At 36.6% G+C, this 22,721-nt stretch overlaps 1 protein-coding gene across 5 annotated transcripts in view; it reads right to left on the bottom strand.

Annotated features, from left to right (window-relative positions):
• Nucleotides 1-22,721, bottom strand: part of LOC127569244 (matrin-3-like) — a 55,263-nt gene that overhangs the window by 14,530 nt on the left and 18,012 nt on the right. For 2 of the 5 annotated variants that reach the window (XM_052013685.1, XM_052013687.1), the window contains exons 3-10: nucleotides 10,987-11,048; nucleotides 10,573-10,611; nucleotides 8,922-9,037; nucleotides 7,487-7,560; nucleotides 5,310-5,447; nucleotides 4,725-4,856; nucleotides 3,773-3,844; nucleotides 2,192-2,332 (exon numbers count right to left, since the gene is read on the bottom strand). In XM_052013685.1, coding sequence (XP_051869645.1) covers nucleotides 2,192-2,332; nucleotides 3,773-3,844; nucleotides 4,725-4,856; nucleotides 5,310-5,447; nucleotides 7,487-7,560; nucleotides 8,922-9,037; nucleotides 10,573-10,611; nucleotides 10,987-11,048 — 774 coding nt within the window. The remainder of the gene's footprint in view (nucleotides 1-2,191; nucleotides 2,333-3,772; nucleotides 3,845-4,724; nucleotides 4,857-5,309; nucleotides 5,448-7,486; nucleotides 7,561-8,921; nucleotides 9,038-10,572; nucleotides 10,612-10,986; nucleotides 11,049-22,721) is intronic. The other 3 variants (XM_052013690.1, XM_052013689.1, XM_052013688.1) reach the window with 2 other exon arrangements.

Genomic DNA, 22,721 nt, shown 5'->3' with positions numbered 1-22,721 from the left:
GCAGAGAATTCCAAAGATTCATCAACCCGAGTAAAGAATTCTCCTCTTTTCAGTCTTAAATAGCTATTTTGAGACAGGCCCCAATTTCTAGATTTTTAGCCATGGTTTTAGCCGTCCACCCTGTATCTGCACCGTCAAGCATTCTAATTTTTTTTTAAGTGTGTTAATGAGATCAACTCTCATCCTGTTAAACTCTGTAGAATAGAGACATAGCCTACTCAACTTCTCCTCACATGACAGATCTGCTATCTCTGGAACTTGCCTGTTGAATCTTTGCTACTCTCCCTCCATAACAAGTACATCATTGTTTTGGATAAAGACACCAAAAATTATACACAATACTCTACATAGGGCCTTGATGAGACTGCATGTGATCAGAGGAAGTCGTTTTTTACTCTTATTCTCAAATCCTTTTACAAGTTAAAGTTAGTAATTAGAAATAACTATATATAACAGTGAAGCGGGTATTCCTCCCACATACCACTCTGTTCAAAATCTTCATATTAAACAGAGATTCAATCAAATCTTTTAAGGCATTACACAATTGTAATAAATATTTAGCCTTATGAAATCTAAAACTCATGACACAGGTAGGGGCCATTCAGCCCATTTTGTCACCTCCAGTTGAAAAAGATCCATACAACCCAACCCCTACAGATCATAGCTCTGCAAATACACAAAGTACTGTTTGAATGAGATGAGGATTTCTGTCTTTTCCACTTTCCACGAAATGTGGGTTTCAGACCCCCTCAATGCTCTGGGTGAAAAGAAGTTTCCCTATCTTCTCTCTCATCCTTCCACCAATTACTTTAAATCCATGTCCTCTGTTTTTTGACCCTTGTGCTGAGGGAAACAAATCCTTTCTTTGTACTCTACCTAGGCTCCTCAATTTTGTTTAAACATACCTCAATTAAGTCTCCTAAAGGGTTCTTCATAAAACACCTTGAGAGCATTTACTCATCAGCTGCATTTAAATACTTATACTTTTGGGATGCAATTTGGTTGAGGATACAAATGGTAATCATCTAAGAACCAAAGAATGACTCATTTCATTCCTGTGATGTAGACAACACTGGAAAGATTAACATTTATTGCTCAAACCTAATTGCCTTCTAGTTGATAGCATTCTTCATGGGTTACTGCAATAGCATTTGCTAAACAACCATCTGCCCATATGACTGAGATGTCAATGCTCCAATTATGTATCTAAGTACACTGGATATACCAATTCATTCCAAAATACTGGGAGCAGTGAAGCTGTATTTTCCAATGTTAAACAGTACTGATAGGGTAAATCAACTGCCATGGATCAAAAATAAAAAATGGAGAAACAAAAAGAAAGATGAAGTATCTTTTATAGACGCCTTGATATTGACAAGAAAACAACCTCGAAAACAATCCATTAAAAAAGCTAAGGCCATCACAGCAAAACTTATGTGCAGAAATATACAGCTCACTTAACACTCATTCATCATTTTTTAAGCTATTTGATAGTTTTCTCTACAGCATCCACTTTCCAAATACAGTGTAGATCTACGACAACATCACATCTAATTCCCTCCTCAAGCTTCAACTCATTCTGACTTGAATTTGTATTATTATTACATCATTGTTCATGTCATAGACTGCAACAGTTTGAGATGGCAGCCACCATCACCTGAAAGGCAATGGATGTCAACCTTTCAAAGCGTTTGACTATTTCCAAAAATGAAACAAAAATCACTTAGATGACAGCCAAGTGCATTGTACACAAAATTTACAATTAAAATGCACCCTGTAAATAATAATAACCATTTCAGCTGAAGCCCTGAAATAGCGAAATAGCAACTAAATACTGAATCAAACTAAATACCACTGTAAACTGAATATTTACCATCTGAATGATTCAAACCAAATCAATGTTAATAAAATGAAGGAGCAAAACCAGGAAATTTACAACATGGCACAACTCTGAGGACAGTCTGCGAGAGATCAGTGTTTTCTGTATTTTGTGGAAATTACGTAAGTATTGAAATATAATTTGCCACTCACTGCAATGCCAGTTAGTGAAATTCACTGGTATTTCTTTGTATGTTAATATTTCAAACTGAACCCAATCCTTAGAAAATGCACCAATATGCTGCACCATGAATGAAACTACTTGTTGGTGAAGTATTTCACATTATTACTAGCATTTTAAATACTTCAGTACCTGATTTTTAACTCTCATCAGTAGGTAGTTGGTCACTTTGCCAAAGGGTGTACCAAGGCGCACAATTTCTGAGTCAGAGTAGCCAACAGAAGGCAAGTTACTGATGTGGACCACTCGGCTGCGTTCTTCACTTTCTTTGCCCTACAGGTAAATGAGGGAAGAACATTTAAATGGCATAATCCCTAGTATATAAACTGGGGGCAATTCAAGTATAACACAAAAGCACTTCATTTTTTATTTTTTAAGCCCCAGAACTGTAAATAAGTGGTTGATCAAATGTGGAACTCACAAAAGTTCAAGTTTAAGACTAAAAAGGTAATTTGTTGTGTCACAGCACCATCACCGCAAATTATGTTACAAGACAAATAATCATTTGATACATTGCCAGTGAAAAATTTCTAAGTGGGAATGTTCAAGGAGCAGACTTCATTCTATAGTCCAAATTTTTAAAACTTCTTTTACGGTTCAGTAATGTTCAGAATTAGTTGACACAAAAATTAACTGACTGGTCGAATTATGTTTTCCAGTTAGTGATATATTTCCATTACCTTATGCTACTTCAAGTGGAAAGCAGCAACGTTATCAACTCAAGAAGAGACAAATGCTCAGAAGGAGGCCCGTTAAGAGAAGCAGGAGCAGAAAGAATTACCTTCAAAGAAGAAACCTATTGCAACAAGAAATCCTTGTTGTCTATAAATTAAATATTTTGTCTGCAACATTCCTTAACACTCCACAATTAAGCATTTACCTAGAAAGGTATTGTTAAAACATAATCTCAAGCTTTCTTAGGGACACACTCAATGAAATCAGCTTGTTCTGAATGTCCATTGTTGACAAGAGAGAGCTAGCTATCTCGTGCTCCTGAACTTAGCTGAGCTCAGCAGGAGTACGAGGTAGCTAGCTGCTGCAAATATATGCTCCCCTTGGAAATGAAAGGACCTTAATTCACTGGAGCAGAGCCCTGAAATGGACCAATACTTTCATAAAGATGTGGACATTCTTACTCTGTGGATTTTCTGCCACAAGCAAGCACCGAGGTAAATAGCCAAAAGCAAATCAGATGCCACCTGGTGACACTGCATCAATTCTGTCCATATTCATTAAACCTTTGAAGCCGGTATTGCCTCAATATGGCATTGAATAAATGCCAGTAGACTTTTGTAAAGCCCTAAGTTATGATTCCTTATTACTAATTCCCAAGCTGTTCCACAGTTGTCCAAGTGCTCAGAGTAACAACAGTATTTGCTTTCAGACCTGTCAAAGAACTTTACCAGAATTATTTCACATTTCACTCCAGATATCCTACTTCCCAAAAATGATACAAGATGTTCAAGAGCCCCAATTTAAATAGTAAATTAAGCCTCTACAAAAGAAGGGAATATTTTTGAAACATTTTGGCTGTTCAGTTTTATCAAAGAACAGAAATTTCATAGAGTCGTCAATTTTGGCATCCCTAAGAGTTAAACACTGCTTGGTCTAATTCCCGTCAATGCATTTAGGTAACCAGGCTTTTTTTTTTGCTGGATTGTACCTTTCTTTCTTTTCTCTTTTGTCTCTGTCAATATTTAGAGTAACACTTACCTTAACAACTTTGGACTGCATCCTATCACAGACATTCTCTCTGTTCTCTGCAACCCCTCCTCCTTTCTGCAACTTAAAACAGACTTTTCTCACTTTTCCAGTTCTGATTAAGAGTCATTCGCCTAAAATGTTGACTGTTTCTCTTTCCATGGATGCCACCTGATCTCCTGAGCGCTGCTGGCATTTTTTGTTTTTGTTTCAAATTTCCAATAACTGCAATATTTTTGCTCCAGGCATGTAAATACTTTGGTTGCAAGAGCAACTCAGAAGCTGGGTATCCTGCAGCAGATTACTCAGCTCTTGAAATGCCAAAGCCTCTCCAGCATCCTTAAGGCAGAATTCTGGAGCATAATAAAATATATTCCACTTGCAGAACTCCACAAACATGCAGGAAGCTTGACATCATGTAGGAATGAGCAGCCTGCTTGACTGGCATTATCCACCATTTTAAACATTCACTCGCTCCACTACTGGCACACCAAGCAGTGCATACCATCACAAAATACACTATAGTTACTTGTCTAGATTATGCCAATAGCATCTCCCAAATAAATGACCTCAGCCATCCAAGAAGGAAAAGGGCAATGGGTGAATGAATAAACCTGAAATGTTATGCATCAATGCATAGTGAATGCACATTTTCAACCATCAGAATTAATTAATAAAAATGACTTAATTACAAGGCAGTTTTCAGAACTTTAAAACTGCACACTGCAATTACAAAGTCCTGATAAACTGTGAGGTCTTATGTCAGTGGTTCTCTTGCCATAGACCTTATTGTTTACTCTTATTGTATACTCTTGTTTCCCTTTCAAAGTTGTTGGACTGCTCCCTGTTCTGCCATTTCTATACTTGTTTCTAGTGTTCTGAATTCCATCAAATAAAACTCGAAAAGGAAACCTGTACAAATATGAATGAAACCGATTAAGTAACTATTTTGTCCATAAAGTACCTTTATTGTTAACTTTTTATATTTCTGAGACAGTTCTGCTCTAATGACATTGCCATCCACAAAAGTAGGTTTCATTTGGTAAAATTTCACCATGGCTTGAGCTGCTTCAGGATAGGCCAACTCCACAAATCCCTGCAATTAAAAACACAAATGTTAATGGCAAATAAATGCTAATAATCACTTGTCTTTTTGTTTAGCATGACTAGGTCAAATTTAATAGCAAGTATCATGTAAAGAGGAAAAAAGGAAATCACAATCAATGTATTAGAATTAGCATAGAGGTATTTTGAAAGGGATTCTATTGTAGAGAAACAACCTTACACACAAAACAATGATATTCCCAGCAGAACTGTTGAGAGCCACTCAGGTTATGCTGAGGATGAGAAATCCAATCTTTGACAAACTGAACAGCTTTTCTTCATTTGTTATTACACTGGGTCTTATTGGTCAAATCTCTTAAGGGAATCATTCTTTTCTAATTTAGTTTGTGATATGAACATAATACACATGCAATTGTAGAATAATTATTACATTGTTAACTTTAATATAATGTCATTGTTTTTGCAACACACTCAATGTGCTTACCTCACCCTTTGACTTTATTAGCAAATAGTTGGTAACCTTTCCAAATGGTTCAGCCAGTTTGATTAAGTCACGATTCATACATCTACCTCGCTGCAACTCGCTAATGTGAACCACTCGCCCAGGCTCATCATTTACATTCTAAAGAGAAAAATAAAACTGTCAGCAAAAGACATGCATTATGATTAAGTACAGCGTAATGCTAATTTACACACCATTCCAGTTTATAAACAGACTCGGCCAAACAATGTCCCATATTTGCAATGGCACATTGAGTCAATTCATAATCCTGAAGTAAAAAGTATTCCCCAGGTCAAGCAGTGACAATTATTCATTCCCAAGACGCAAACCAACAATCTCATTTTATATTATGCTTCCCAATGCAATGCAATGCAATTTTTAGATCACTCACTGTTTTCCAAGATCTATGTACTGCTTAAGCACAAGGTACTTCTTAGGCAATGTGTTTTAATCTTACACTAGATGTGCAAACCGTATCATTAATATAGACAGTCAGAGCATTTTCAATTTGGACAGACAATCGTGATCTGTTTTTTCCTAAATTTGAAACCTCTCAATTTAATATTGATTTATCAAACTGTAATCCTAGTTTCTAGACTTAGATTTTAACAAGATTTGAATTTATTCAATATGATAGGAAAGCATTTAATGCAAAATCTACATTAAAAGCCTCTTTATTTTGCTCTTGTTTAAATATCTTTGGAGATAATCCTTGCTACTTGAGCAATGAAATAAATTTACTTCATTTTCCTTACTTTCCAAGACCCCTAAACAATACATTTATAATAAATGGAACAGTGCAATCCATTGGCCTTCTTGGTGATGTTCAAAGGTAATTTAAAAAAGCCTTCAATTAAATTATCTCAGTTTGAAAAATATATACAGGATACTTTACCTATAAATTTAACAAAATAAACATCAGATATACTAATACCATTTCTAGTACCTTATTACACATACGGATTGATCAGCACAAAATAGACATTAAGCTTTACATATTTGGACAGAATTTACACATCTTTCCTGCAAAATATGCCCATTGTTGAAAATGAAGAATGCAAACAAAGAAGAATGCATTCACAGTTTAGTTTGTGGTGGCAGTATTCTAACTCTCCATTTCTTAATATTCTTTCAGACAGAATGGACAATTCTATTGAGGAGATGGTATAGGACTAATGTGTGACAATTTTTTTGCCAACAATATCCAGTAACTATCCACGAATATGTACTGGTAAGCTGCTTGGTTACTCACCTTTATCTTTCTTCATCCCAAACTTCTACTCAGTCTCAACTTCAGACTTTTTTTTTCCCCCCCCAGTATCAGAAGCTTAACCCTGGTCCACAGGCAACCTCATATCTCCATCCAACGTATTCTATATATATGCTGCTATGAATGCACTGGTGAAAACCAACTCTACCAGATTTTTTTTTGATTCTTCTACTGTCCCTTAGGTAGCCATTTTGCTTGTCAGACAAGCAATACTGGATAAGCAGAAATTTCTTCCAATTAATTACAATGGGAAGACTGAAGTCCTCATCTTTGCAGCCATTCTCTCCATCCCATCCCCATCCGACTAACTCTATTACCTGGCAACTCTGAGGCTGAACCAGACACCTTGATGACCTATTTGATTTCATGAAAAACTTCAAACCACATGTTTGTGTCATCACTAAATCACCCACTTCCACACCTGTAAAACTGCCCAACTTTATCCATGCTTCATCCCACCTGCTGCTAAAACCTTCAAGCATGCTTCTGTTACTTCTTTGACCAATCCAAAACATTTTTGGCCTGGTTCTCATCTTACACCCTCCATAAACTTCAGCTTATCCAAAACTTTGCTACCCTTAAGCTAGCATGCACCATTATCTGTCCTAATAACTTCTCACGTAGCTAATGCTACGTTCTTTTTTTTAAATGCTTGAGTGTAGTGCCTTGGGGTATTTTATTATGTATCTACGTTAATGCAAATTGATGTTTCTGATAACTACAGATACTTCACTTATACCTACTTTGTTTAACTCCATACAACTCTGCTACAGATACTGAAAAGGTTGCAATTTTGCTAATCTATAATATGATTAGTTAAGCCCTGCATAAAATTAGATTTTATGTACATAATTTTAAAATATGGTTTACAAGAGTATGAAACACTAACCATTCGGAGAGGCTTCTTTATCCTCTGAACATTGTTCCCTTGCTTGTTATCCATAGGACCTTTCCTATTTGATGCTGAAACAGAAAGAATCAAACAATATTTACTCTTTTGTTTTCTACTCAATTCTTTCATTTTTCATCACCATTTATATTTTTACTCTTGAAATAATGCAGCATAATGTAGAAGGCTTTGCTGAAAATCATGGCCATCAAAGCAAATTATGTCAATCATCACAACTCAAATACCGGTATTACATGACATTAACTGCATAGTTACAACATTCAGTTAAGTTTTTGATGAATGGTACCCCAGGACGTTGACAGCAGGGGAGATAGCAATGTCACTGAATACTTCAGAGGGATTATTTTGTTTTTGCCTGGCATTTGTGTGGCACAAATCTAACTTGCTATTCATCAGCCCGAGCCTAGTTGTCGTCCATGTCTTCCAGTGTGTTGGCATTATCTCAGGAATTGCAAATGGAGCTGAACACTATGCAATTCAGTTATCAGTAGATACACCATTCTGACCATATAATAGAGAAAAGACAATTGATGATTTTTTGATTAAGATAAATGGGTATACATCATTCCTGTCCTGCAATTAGAGTCATAGAATCATACGGCATGGAAACAGGCCTTTTGGCCCAACTGGTCCATAACGACCAAGATTCCTATCTAAGCTAGTCCCATTTGCCTGCATTTGGCCCATATCCTTCACATCATAGGACAGAGATGACTGGGCTCCAAGATAAGCCATTTTCCTCTGAGCCAGGCAAGTTATATATAGTAAAATGTTCAGATTGACAGAAGAGGCTCAAAACATTAAAATGAAAAAAGAGTCTGCCTTCCTTTATGTATTTAAATAAAATGCATCATTACAGACTAGCAAGACTAAATAGAGTTAGAGACTGATACAATGAGATTTAGGGAATGAAAGGGCAAATGCATTTGTCTTGTTAATTTCTTGGTTCCTCAAAGAAATGCATCCACAAAATAGCAAATGTTTTCTACAAACTAAAAACTGGTCATCTTTGATTACGTAACTTAACATTGATTTGTATTGAAGTTGACAGGAAGCTAAAATTATCTAGCAGTAGTGACAGATTCTGAACAACCAGCATTCTCCTCCCTAATGAGGAATAAAATCCTACAATTATGGGTTCATCATCAATCAAATAAATTCTCAGATTGGTTAATCTGCCATCACTCATCTACTTCAGTTTTATCAAGATGAAATTCTGGTGTTCATACTTATTTCCCCTTTTCTCTATTGCCAGTTTTCCATTTATTTTTCTACAAATGGTAGCTAATATCCTACAGCAGTGGTAATAAATTTTAAAAATTGTATACAACAATGGACAACAGTTTCCAGCAATGCATGTGGTACTGAAAATTATAGTATGTTAAAATGTAGTTTAAGAGTTGAAGATCATTACCCCCATGTGATTCCATTCCTCCTAGCCCTCTGTTGGATGTCAGGAAGGATCCAGATGGTGGGGGTCCCAAAATACCAGGAGCCAGATTTGTTGATTGTAGAACAAGTGGATCGCCCCTGGAAATAACACAAAGGACTTTACAGAGTTCACACACAAATAAGGAACTAAGTTCAATTGAAATGACATTCCAACATTAATTCTAATACTTAAACAAGTAGTTATAATGAAAAAATATACATTTATTGTTTTTATGCAATATAATTTCTGAACTTCTTAAACTGGATGTGTTGAAAAATTGAAGTGGGGCTAATGGCTGGTTAAGGCAGCTACCAATAAACAATTCACCTAGCTTTGCAATCCCTTCTTTTAAATGGAAAAAAAAGCATTAACTACAAACTAACTTCAGCCAACAAAACAGTGAACTTTAAAGATATAATGTAATTAAAGCAAATATTGGAACACAGATTCACATTTAGCTACGAAATGAATCTATGGCTTGATAATTCTGCAAACAGGTTTAAAATCAGTTCCACAAATGACCAACAGGTGTTAAGTGCATGCTGTTCTAAATTCCATTTTTCTTTATATACATTGCCCATAAACAATTTTAGCTACATGCAAAATGCACTGCAGCATAAGCTATTTGAATCCAATCATTCTGTTGAAAATTGTACCAGCTATTTCAGGTGTATAAACTATATTATAGTACGTATCAAATATTTTGACTTTTTTTTATATAGTGTCTGAAAAATAATAATCATTCAAAAAAATCTAATCATACCAACTGCCTGCACATTAAAGCATGCTCAAAAGCATAAAAACATATAATGTTTTAATTATGATTGCTTATAATCCTTAAAAAAAAAACTCCCACATATTAACTCATGAAGAAATGAATGCATGTGCAAAACAAGTGTTATTGTTCATGTTTAGCTTTGTCTGCGAATGCCCCAGTGCAGAACATTGGTTCAAATGATGTGAGGACCATAGTTTCAATCCACTACAAAGAGTGATCCATTGCATTACGTATATGGTAATGATTTTCTTTTGTTTTTCTGTGTTTTACTTTAACTAGGGATTTTTCCTAAACTTGCTTGGTTTACACTGCAGTAAGAGTCCTACATACAAACAGAAAACAGATTGGGATTTTTTTTCCATGAGTTATGGCCTACCTATTCAGCTGATGCACACAAAAGCAACACTGCATATTGCTAGAAAGATTTCCTAGTGCAACTCAGCAAGCAGGAATTATTGAATGTTCAAGGGATGAAAATGCAAATGCTGGCTAATACTATTATGCTGAGAAATGCCAGATAATGAGCACTTTGCAGGTCAAAACCATTTGAATCATGGAAGTTCAAACAGCCAGGATATGGAAAGATCGCTATACTGACAGTGCCCTGCAACAGAAATCATCCCAATGGGCATGCTTTGTAATGATAGTCCACCATGATGATTCTGAGCCCCAGATAACTTATGTGAAATGCTCATATCACTATATAATGCATTAATTTATCTAGTTTCACCAAAAAAAAGGAAGGGTTACAATCCAGGAGAGGTTAAATACACCTTTCCCTCAATACTTTCACAGCAATAACTGGGCTAAACACATACTGAGTAATGCTTGTGAACACAAGGAATAAATACTTACATTTGAGGTTGGAAAGCATCTGGGTTCCATTCTGGGTATCTAGAAATGAGGACATAATTAATCATAGAACAAAACCCTCAATTATTACTGTAAATAAAACATTAGAAGCATTTTACCAGATACTCAGAGCTAATACTTAAATAATTATAAATCACCTGCAGCCAACCTTTAACACAGTGAAATATTAAACAAATATTGCAAATGGATATAGAATAACACCTTGAACAACTGTGTAAAATGCTTACAATCAACTTTCTAACAGACCTTCATTTTACATTCTTGCAATATAACATATTAGTATACATCTTATTTACTAATTACTAATCACCAAGTGCAACAGTAATGTCGTGGATAAATATGTAAGTTAGTAAAGGTATAGTGTATAATATCAATAACAATCAAAAAACTCCATACATTTCCACAAGTAGGTCACAAAGCCGTCTGTGTGTTGAACTATTGTTGTGCTGATTCCAATCCTATGAGGAGAAAAGATAATATTACTAAACATGCTATTAATAAAAAAATAAAATTCTATGTGGAATACCAATTTATCAATTCAAATGGCTAACAAACTGTAGTGCTACTGACTATTTGAAATGCACAATTACAAAACCAGATATTAAAAATGGAGTATCTACATTATTTTTCTCACCAGTTATATTCCTCATAATTCATACAAGGTTATTCTTCACATATCACCAATGAAGTTATACAAAACAATCATATCACTGATAAATTACATCTCTTACACAAATTGAATTTCCTATTTTCTATCAAGGCTACTGCTGGCTACGATGATTTTTTGTCAATCAGAACAAGATAAAACAAAGATTTAAGTGATCACTGAGTACTTCAAATTCTATTCCTGGGATATCAGAGCCTAATATTGTCAGCAATATCCTGAAGATGATATAAAGTGCACCTGAAAGATAAGTAACATAAAGACAGAAACTAAAATAGGATCCCATTTTCCTAACTCCCTCATGTGCCACTAGATATAAACGTTGAACATTTATCATTTTAAAACCATATTAGATGAAAATAAACATACAAAATGTGATAATTATTTGTGGACCTAAAAATTAAGAGCAAAGATATAACAGAATTTAGTTGACTGCCATAAATTTGCAACACCGTAAATGTTGGCATGCATGTATATGGTAGTGGTTGGGTTAGATGGAGGCTGTGCAGGGTTGGTAGGGAATGTTGCTGTAGAAGAGTACGGAGATGGGTGAGACAGCTATCTTTAAAAAAAATCAATTCAGCAGCCATGTCTCATTTTATTGTATACAAAGCCTTGTTTTGAAGTAGTTCATTTTTTGAACCATTTGGTTCACTGTGTTAGATCACCTAACATTAAAATACCTGGATGACTTAATAGTCAAATTATTCTAATATCATTCCACTTGAGTATACATTATTTTATGAAAGAAAAATCCACAAAAATCTTGTATCTATTCCTAGACAGCAGATACCACAGACTATGAAGTACATTATGTAATATAAACAAACTTGTACTACAGAGATAAGTTACAGGATGGGTAAACATCTAAAAATGCAGGTACACACTTATCCATAATACCAGCATATGCAGCTCAAGGCAGGAATGCAACTTTTTTTTTGTAAATGTAATGCAACATTAGCATGATATGGACAGATAGATGCCATGGACATGCAGGCATGTTAGACAAGGAACACTTTGGATCACAAAAATCAGGTAGAGTTTATGTAAAATATTATTAACAATGTAGTAATTCTTCTTTACAAAAAAAAATCTCCTCCACAGAATTGTGGTTAGAGTTATTATCAGCAGGCCTCTTGCTGCAGTGGTAACGATTAAAAAATTCACTATGGATAGCAATGGGTTCACCCAAAATTTTGATCTCTTTAATTTTCAAAATTCTTTCTAACTTTTTAATAGTCTATGAAATATTACACAGAAAAAGGCTTCCACACATCTCATTTGGAAACAGAGAGGTGCGATACTTAAAATGCTGAGATATCCTGATAGGGAACACTGATTTGATGTTAAGTTATTGGGCAGGTTATCCAGAGATCTCCATTAACAATGAAACCCTACTTGTTCAATCAACAAACAAAGACGTGTATTAACTCTTAATGATATCTGCCAATGCTCCTTTTAAGGAGTTAGGTACTGCTGGTTAGCATATTGAGTATATCTTTATTTATGTATTCTTTATCACAAGCCTTTTCAGAGACTAAGTTCCAGACTCCCACTCCTCTTTAGTGAAAAAAATAACCTCAGTGAGCCTGTTAGTTCTTATTGGGGTTTTTTTTGCAGCCTGATGTCTTATAGTTATGAGATAAAAAATTTGTTTAAATACCAACCGGCCATACACACAAACAATTCACTTTCCTCAGGTGACTAGACATCCTAATGATAATGGGGCTGTTGCCCAATGTCCGTCCAAATTAAATTAACTTCGGGGTGTTATGTGCATATAGCATGCATTGCAAGAGTGTTCAATGTATTCAGAAAGCATGCTCAGAGTTATCCCATTTCAAGTACCGCATCAATTAAAGAATGGTGTTGTCCGAGTGGCACTACGGCCTTCTCTCTTCCCATCTGCTGCCATTGAGTGACAGTTTAAAAAAAAAGCTGCAGATACTGGAAATCTGAAATAAAAACAGAAAATGATGGAAGGACTCAGCTGGTCATGCAGTATCTGTGGAAGAGAAACAGAGTTAATGTTTCAGGTTGAAGACCCTAGGTTAAAAGGGGGAGTATAGATTTTAAGCCGCTCCTTGTCCCTCCTCCTGTAAGACCTAGAAAATAGCTGTCCCCCCCCCCTCCACCCCAGGAAGTGGAAAGCCTAAGAAACTAAGGTTCATCCATGTTCTAACCAGGGTACGTCAGTTGCCATAAAGCTCTTCATGCAAAAGCCCAGTTGAGAGAAATTGTGTTGACAACTATAAGGCAGTTTGACACAACCATGGGAATTGTCACTTGCAGCTTGATTACCAGATCGTTTCATCTACAAAGTACGCAGCATTTCTTTAAAGAAAGGGAAAGAATTGTTTTGCACCACAACAATATGAAGAGATTTATTTCCTTAGTGAAAGGTATTATCAGAGGAAGGGAAAGATGGAGGAGTAATTCTATTGTGGCTTTGGTGTGAATGGGCAAAGTGAGAGAAGCTTAATTAACAGCTGATGCAATATTGCTCAGATCACAGAACAGCACATTCTGCAGGTTATATAAAACCCAGCATTTTGCAATGAGATTGACTAATGGCTTCATCACTAAGGCACCCTAAGTTAGCAGAGATCACAGCATGATTGAATTTTACATTCATTTTGAGGGAGAGAAGAATGAGACCAGGACTAAAATTCTAAATTTAAATAAGGGCAACTATGAGGACATGAAAACAGAGCAATTGCAGAGTAAACTGCTAAACTAGGCTATGGTCAGTCGAGATGCAGTGGCAGACAATAAATAAGATCCTTCTCATTACAAAGAAAAGACAATCCAACAGGAAAGCAAAATTTCAAGGGAAGGACTGAGCATCTGTGATTAACTAAAAAAGTTGGTGTCAAACTTATAAAAAGCATACATTTGTACAAAGACAGATGGAAAGTCAGAACATTGGGCAGAATATGAAAAGGACAGAGAATGACTAAAACATTAATAAGGAAAATATTAAGGTATGAGATAAAGCTAGCCAAAATTATAAAACAAATAATAAGATCCTCTGCTGATATTCAACAAGAAGTTAAAGTGAGCCCTGCTCCTGCAGAGTGCAAGTCTGGTGAATTAATAAAGGAAAACAAGGATATCGCAGATAAATCAAACAGGTATTTTGCATCTGCTACAAATAATATCTCAAAAATATCTATAGATCAGGAACTGGGTGCGAGGAATTCAGGAAAGTTCCAATCATCGGGGCATTATACTGAGTAAACTGTTAGAGCTGTGGACCGACAAGTTTCCAGTTCCAGATAGATTTCATCCAAATGTCATTCTAATGACTAGTGTGACAGTTGATGTATATTGGATTTTAACTTTCCAAAATTATCTAGATTCAGAGAAGGTCCTACTAGATTGGAAAAAAAATGTAAACAAATTCAAAAACAAAAGATAATCAGAAAGCAAGAAACCAAGTGGCCAGTTTGTTGAAACTGTCCTGCCAGATATCCGGTCTATGATTTTTTTCGTTGTTATATTTCAAAATTTGCTTTTGGAGTCACAGCTGAATTTCTTAAGAGTTGGAAGCAATTGTTAAAAGTTTGAAAGATCTTAAAAAGTTGTGTCAAAGAGGGTTCACAGATATGATCAATCCCTTCTAAAACATTTCAGGGTTTTCTCTGATTTTACTTTCCTGTAGTGCTGTACCAAATTATACTCTTGCCGTAACCTAACTAGCGACTTATACGATTCTAGCAGTGTCCCTACGCATGTATTCTATTCCCTTCTGGTAAATCAAGTATTCCATTTATCTTCATCACTACCTTAACCACCAGTCTTGTTGTTCATAGGGATCTGTGGGCATGCACTCCAAAGGTTCTTGTCCCTCAGTACTTCTCAACATCTTACCAATACAAGGGGAGGACGTTCCAGGAGGTGGTCACCAAACAACTTTTAACATATATAGGGTGAGGATTAGATGAAAAGATCTGGAGAACCAGGCTGTTAGTGCATCACCCTAACAGATATTTACTTCTGAATACTAGAGAAGACAATAACAAGGGTGCATAAACTGATAATTCAATATCAAACCTAACTTGCCACTTTCCCTTGGATCCCATGAGCTTTTAATTTCTTGTTCAATCTGCCGTGACTATGTAGACTATATCAAATGTACAGTCCTCAAGAACACAACTCATAAAATTTAACCTTGTTAGATGCAGCCTTCATTTACAAATCAAACAGATTGTCCTTGAATAACTAGTACCTCTTTGAGCAGTGATTCATGCTCCTTGGAATTTTTTTCCAATGCATTTTCCATCATCAATGTTAGTCTGGCCTTAGGAGCAGGAGAAGGCTATTTGGCCTTTCAAGTCTGTTTTGCTATTCAATGTGGTCATAGTTAATTAGCTATCTTAATACCACATTCCCTGCTCTCCCATCTCCTTAATGCCTCTTGCCATTTCTCTACAGTATTCTCTGTGTGTTCTTTCTGGAGACTGAACATAATACTCCATGTGGTTTCACCAAGGCCCTGTATAATTGCAGGAAGGCATCCTGCTCCAGAACTCAAATCTTTTTGCCGTTCAGAACAAGGTACCTGCATGTTTGCTTTCTGTGGCTAATGCATAGGGTCACCCAAGTATACTTGTACACTAACACTTACCAATCTAACACCATTTAAATACTTCTCTTTTCTGTTTTACCAACCAAAGTGGATAATGTCACATTATACTGCATCAGATGTTTCGTACACTCCCTCAATCTTGTCTAAATCACCTTGAAACCTCTCTGCTTCCTCCACCTAGTTTTGTGTCATCAGCAAACTTCCAAATGCCACATATGGTTCTCTTATCTAATTCACTAACACATATTATGAATAGCTGAGGGAGAGCCAATAATCCCTGTAGTATCCCATTAGTTAATGCCTCCCACTTGAAAAAGACCCATTTATTCTCACCCTGTTTCTACTATGTCAACCAATTTTCAATCCATGCCAATACATGACTCCCAACATTATATGCTTTAACTTCACACCACATCTAAACATCCCCCCCTTGTATATTCTAGTAGATTTGTCAAACAATTTTCCTTTCAGAAATCTGTGTTGAATTCATCTAATCCCACTGATATTTCTCAAGTGTCCTGTTAACTCATTATTTATATTAGCCTCTAGCATTTTCCCCACAAGTGATGTTAGGCTAATTGGTCTGTAGTTTCCAGTTTACTCCCCCTCCATTCCTAAATAGTGGGGTTACATTTATCACCCTCCAATGTGTACTAAGTACTTCACAATCTAGAGGATTCTGGAAAATGGTAATCAATTCACAATGGGAAACATGGAAGTGGAAAAATAATTAACGGCAGAATGCCAGGGATGACAGTTGAGAGAGAGGGTTGGTTAGACTTATACTCGCTGGAGCACACAAGAACGCAAAGGAATCTCATAGAAACCTTAAAGATTCTGATAGGCCTAACAGATCAGGTACAGGAAGTGAAAATCGTAAAAAAACTGCAGGTGCTGGAAATCTGAAGTAATGACAGAAAATGCTGTAAAAACTCAGCCAACAGTTCTGATGAAGGGCCTCGGACCTGAAACATTAACCATTTCTCTTTCCAGAAATATTATCTGACCTGCTGAGTGTTTTCAGCATTTTCTGTTTTTATTTTTAAGTACAGGTAGGATGTTCACAATAATCGGAGAGACCAGAATCAAGGGTTACACCACCAGATACAGGGTATCTATTTAGAATGGAGATCAGAAACAATGTCTTCACCCAGGTGGTGGGGAACCTGTGGAATTCTCTACCGGAGAAGGCAGTGGAAGGTAAATCATTAAATACGTTCAAGGAGGATATTTCTTAATGCTGAAAAGACCAAAGGATACAAGGAAAATGCAAGAACAAGGTAGTGAAGTGTATGATTAGTCATTAATGTTAATTGGTGGTGCAGCAGACCCTATTTTCTGAATGGCTTCTTTTTTTTACGTTTCTGTTTCAATGCCTTCACAATTTCCATGGCTTTCTCCTTTAATACTCTGAGATGCAAATTATGAGGCCATAGGGATTTATCAATTTATGGTGCCATTAATTTTGCCAGCACCATTTCCATTCTAATACCAATATCCTTTACTTCCTCACCTTCATTTGGTTCTTGGTTCCCAAACATATCTTGGTTACTTGTGTGCTCTCTGTGAAGACGGACCAAAGTAGTGGCTTAATTGCTCTGTATTCCCCATTATGAATTCTCCCATTTCTGAGTTCACTAATCTTTTCTTGTTTAGACATCTGTAGAAGCTTTTATAATTCACTTTTATGTTCACAGCAAGTATACACTCTTAACCAACTTCTTTGTTGTCCTTTACTGAAATCGAAACCGCTCCCAATCCTCAGGTTTCCTACTTTGTCTGCCATTCTATATGCCTCCTATTTGGATTTAATACTCTCCTTAACTTCTCATATCACATTAGTGTCTGGATTTTGAGGAAGTGGGTTAGGGAGGCCTCTGGTGGCTTTATGCTTGCCTTCAACTTGAGTCTTCAATATTTCTTTCATATGGATGCTCAATGAATTCTGCATAGAGGCATACAGAACTTATCATGGTGTGAATATTCTTTATTGATATAAAATAATTAATGAGAACCATTTATGTTTCTATCGTGGACCTATCAAAACTTATAAAACTACTTTCGCTTTCAGAATTCAACAACATGTACACCTCAACCCACTTTTGTTTTACTGAGCATTATGCATTTAAAATTCATTTTTCCACTAGTAACATTCATTTCCAGGCTATTCTGCATCACTCTGTAAATCTGACTAAGCACTTCCTGCCCCGAACCAACTTTGCTGCCCCATTTTGTCAGGGCTGCAAGGGAGAACGTCATGCCCTGTGCAATACTTCGTATAGAGCACTGGAAGGAGAATGTGGACCACATTTTTCTAATTCGCCTTCCATTACCAGGAGAAATTGATTTTATTGCAGCAGCATCTGCACACAAGTCATGACACCATCACTGCTGCCCTCCCCCATCCAAACCCCTATTAAATGTACTCCCCAGTCTCCAGGAAACCTCTTCTGAGCCCCTGCCCCCATGATACTCGCCGCCAGCTTACCATGCAGCCTCCAATCCCTTGCCTCACAATAGTACTTGGTCCTGCGAATCCCCAATATACAAGTGCCAGTCACATCCTCTCTTCCCCCCCAACCCACTCCATTCATTGAGCATGCTGATGTAATCGTGATTCCCTTCATCTGCCAACAACCTGCACCAAGTGCATATGATCCAAGACCCCATCAGCTTGGGGATGTCCTCCCAAGCCCATGCAAGGAGGACAGGCAGATAAATGTTCAAGTTCAGCATCCACTCTCTCCAAACAGGCCTCAATACAAAATTTTGATGCACAAAGACAATGATTGATGGCAATCCAACATTATTCAAGTTATTTAGGGTGCACTGGAATTTCTAGACATAGCTTGCCTTCCCGTCCTCCATCACCACACCCAAGTGAATTGGAAAATATAGTCAAAGTCTACAGAATTTCCTTACTTGCTTTCTTATTAAAAACAGACCTGGGCCAAATATTTAACTGGGACCTTATCCACTCTAGAGATGCTAACCCCCTTAATATATCCACCACCACCCCACCCCCGGTCATTTCCAAGATTTCACATTCTTTCTCCTTAACGCCAGTGCCTAAAACCTGGTTCATTCAGTGAAGGCAGATTCAAAGCCTTCAGCATCAGATATGTCATTCACCACACAGGTTACTATTCTGGGCTCTAATAGGCCATGACTCTTTCCATCATCTTCTTTCACTTTTCTTATTTATAAAATAGGACTTTATTTGATTTTATTTGCCAATATTTTTTTCATGCATTTTTTTGCCTTGCCAATTTTCTTTTTAATTTCCCTTTGGGTCAACCATATCTTTCCAAGTATGTCTCAAATTCTCCATCACAATCATTGAGTGTGCTGGCTCCAAAAGCTGGTGGCAGAGTTACATGCAATTGGGAAAGAATGGCCTTGGCAGTCTTCATTACTGACTCTGGAACCCCATGAAATCTCATGGGATCAGGTCAAACTTAGGCAAGGAAACCTGCTGATTCCCCAAATGTATTTTCTCAGCTGATGAACCAACTTGTTCTAGCTACAAGTGTCATTGACAGTGTGAGTAAGATTGATCATCAAATAGCCTTAAACTATGTTGTCTTTGCTGTGAGGACACCCTCCATCATGCTAAACTGGATATCTTCACAACAGATCTGGCAGCTCATGCACATCAGGAACAGCAGAATTGTATTCCATCATAATCTATAACATCATAACCCAGCATAGACCTCATTCTATCATTACCATCCATTCAGGACAGCAGCCCTGGTTTGCACGAAAAGCATGTAGGGGCATGCTGGGAACAGCACCACATACCCCTCGAGAACAATGCACCAACCTGGCACTGACAGCACTACATGCATGCACGGAAAAGGTTGAGATGTTAATTATATCAAGAATTAGCGGCTTCATATAGAGATTACAGAAACCAAGATTGCTGTCCTAAAATGTCTATCATGAAACTTAATAGAAATGTTCAAAATTCTAAAGGGATGCCAGCAAAGTAGACAAGGAACATTGTCAATAGCCAGGAAGGTCAACGACTAGATAAGACAGATTTAAAATAATTGGCAAATGACGCATAGCTGAACAGGATGAGAATACTTTTTACCCAGAAATTTTGACTGCACTCTGGGATGGTGAAAACAAATTCAACAGTAAATTTCAAAAAGGAATTTTTTATATATATATATATATATATATATATGAAAAGGAAGAAAAAATAGCATTATCACAAAACAGTTGAGGGTGATGTCAAGAAACATTTGTGAGTACTGGATACAGCAAAGGTTATGGAACCAGAAAACATCCCAGCTGTGGTTATGAGAATCTGCACTTCAGAACGAGCTGTGGCTCCCACCAAGCTGTTCCAGTACATTACTGACATCTACTTGACAATATGGAAGATTGCACAGGTATAACCCGGTTCATAAAAAACAAAGGACAAATTCAATTCAGCTCACCACTGGCCAACTAGTCTACTCTCAATCATCAGCACAGTGATGGAAGCTGTCATTGACAGTGCTATCAGCAACACTTTCTCACCAAGTCCAAATTTGGATTTAACCAGATTCACTGGGTTCCTGACCTCATCACAACCTTGGCCCAAACAAAGCACTGAATTGTAGAGATGAGATGAGAGAGAATGGCCTTGACCATCAAGGCCACATTTCACTGGGTGTGGCATCAAGCTGCTAGGGTAAAACTGATGTCAATGCACATCAAAAGGAAAGCACTCCTTCAGTGGCTAAAGTCATACCTCCCACAATGGAATATCATTGTAGCTATGGGAGGTCAATTACCCCAGATTCAGGACAGCGATATTGGAGTTCCTCAGGGCAGGTTCCTAGACCCAACCCACTTAAGCTGCTTCACCAATGACCATCCTTTCATGATAAGATCAGAAGTGGGGATGCTCAACAATGATTGCACAAATGTTCAATTAGAACTTTATTGCTCATTCAACATCCCTGGTTAATGGTGAAACCTCATATGCTAGATTAATAACTGCTCCACAGAACTGGAAAAAGTTAGAAATATAACATGTTTTAGTGAGACAAGAAAAGGATCAGGAATGAATAAAAGGAAAAAAAAATTTACTGTCTTAGGGCTAAAAGGAAAGGTAATAGAATAGGAAACACAAGAACCTCACAGAAACCTCATTTAATTTTACAAGCTAACCATGCATCGTTTTATTTACACTATTTTGGCTCTAATAATTGCCATCCTTTCATTCCCCCACAACCATCTTTATCTAATACTCTTCAGTTGCTCAACCCTATTTCTCTCTTATCCAGTTTTGACAAAGGGGCTTGGACCCGAAATGCTAATTGTTTCTCTTTCCTTAGATGCTGTCAAGCCCGCTGAGTATTTCCAGCATGTTCTGTTTTTCATTCAGATTTCCAGCACCTGCATGATTTTAGGGGTTTTCAACTGCGCTGTTGTGATTGGATGAATCAATTTCTGTTTGCCTCCTCTTCCATATGGGAAGAGATTCTGTACCTTAAGTTGCCTACTGTACTTTTTTTAACCCTCACCCCTAATGTCTTTTGAAGTTAACAGTACAATTTGGTTTAAGGTAACTATCAAACACTGTCACCAGCTGTCACCACTCAATATTAAATGCATGTTTTAGGATTACAAAACACCTGATTTCAAGGAGCTGTTCCCTTAACTTGATATGGGAAACCTTACCCAAACACTGATACAGGACAGATTCCTTGCACAGTATAAGAATGCCTGTAAATATAGTAGCACTGTGCCAAATGGCAATGATGTCAAACACAAATTCCAGTTACTATACAGAACTACATTTACAAAACTAACGTGAAGCACAGCTTCAATAATATTCCAATATTCAAAACAAATCAAATACAGCATCTTTGAGACTGACAGCATATTTATAGCTATATTTGCAATGTTCAAGTCAATGTAACACTTGATTATTATCCAAAGCTTCAAAACATTTCAGAAACTCCCCACTAGCGTTAATTCTTTATACCAACAGATCTCAAATATTTCTATGGCAAATCAGTGTGCTTTTAATATAAACGTTTTAATGTTTTGATCATTTTATAGAAGTACAATATTTATATGGAAATATAAAACAAATGGCCCAACTGACATGCTTTATAGCTCACACGTGAAGATTATGTTGTCTTAAGGCCTTTCTTGATTTTGAAAATTTCCTTTGTCTTCGAATTGTGGCCTCAACTAGTTAAGTTTCTACTGAACGTTAGGACCAAATAAGTCATTAACAGGCTCTTGCTAAGTTGATCATTATGTTTATTACTGAATTTTATATGAACCTACATACAAAAGACTTCCTTCTCATACGTTACAGAACTAGTTCAGAAATATCTACCTCCCCTTTTCCACTCCCACCACCAACAATGGGCGGCTAAAAATTGACAAGGTACAGCCATTCCTTTACTTAGGAAAGGAATGCATTCCTGAAAAATGTTTCATTAAGTGAAATCTTGTAAGCCAAACGGACACATATTTTGACACACTGTATTCCTATTTGGGGGGAAGAGAGTGGTGTGCTATTCATTCTTAGGAAAAATTGATATATACATCAATAGCTTTACTGCAAAAACCATGAATTAAACATGCGTAAATCAAGAAAAGCCTGGTTTCTAAAACTGTATTTGCTTGATCATGGTGTTTGTGAAACACTATTTTGATACTTTGTTCAAATTGTTTTGTTTTGAACCCCACTATGGATATCAAACAATTTTTTTTTATTCCGGTTTCTCCTTAAATTGCAAAACATACCTCACTATATAAAATCCAAAACAGAATACCTTAAATACGAAACAAGCCCATTTCTTTCACTTCCCTCTTCCTTTACATCACATACCATGCCTAATTAATCTAGAGCACAAATGC

Source organism: Pristis pectinata, chromosome 4 (assembly GCF_009764475.1).
Source record: "Pristis pectinata isolate sPriPec2 chromosome 4, sPriPec2.1.pri, whole genome shotgun sequence".
NCBI lineage: Eukaryota > Metazoa > Chordata > Chondrichthyes > Rhinopristiformes > Pristidae > Pristis > Pristis pectinata.
Note: the sequence above shows the minus strand (reverse complement) of the source record. Positions and strands in the feature narration are given on the sequence as shown.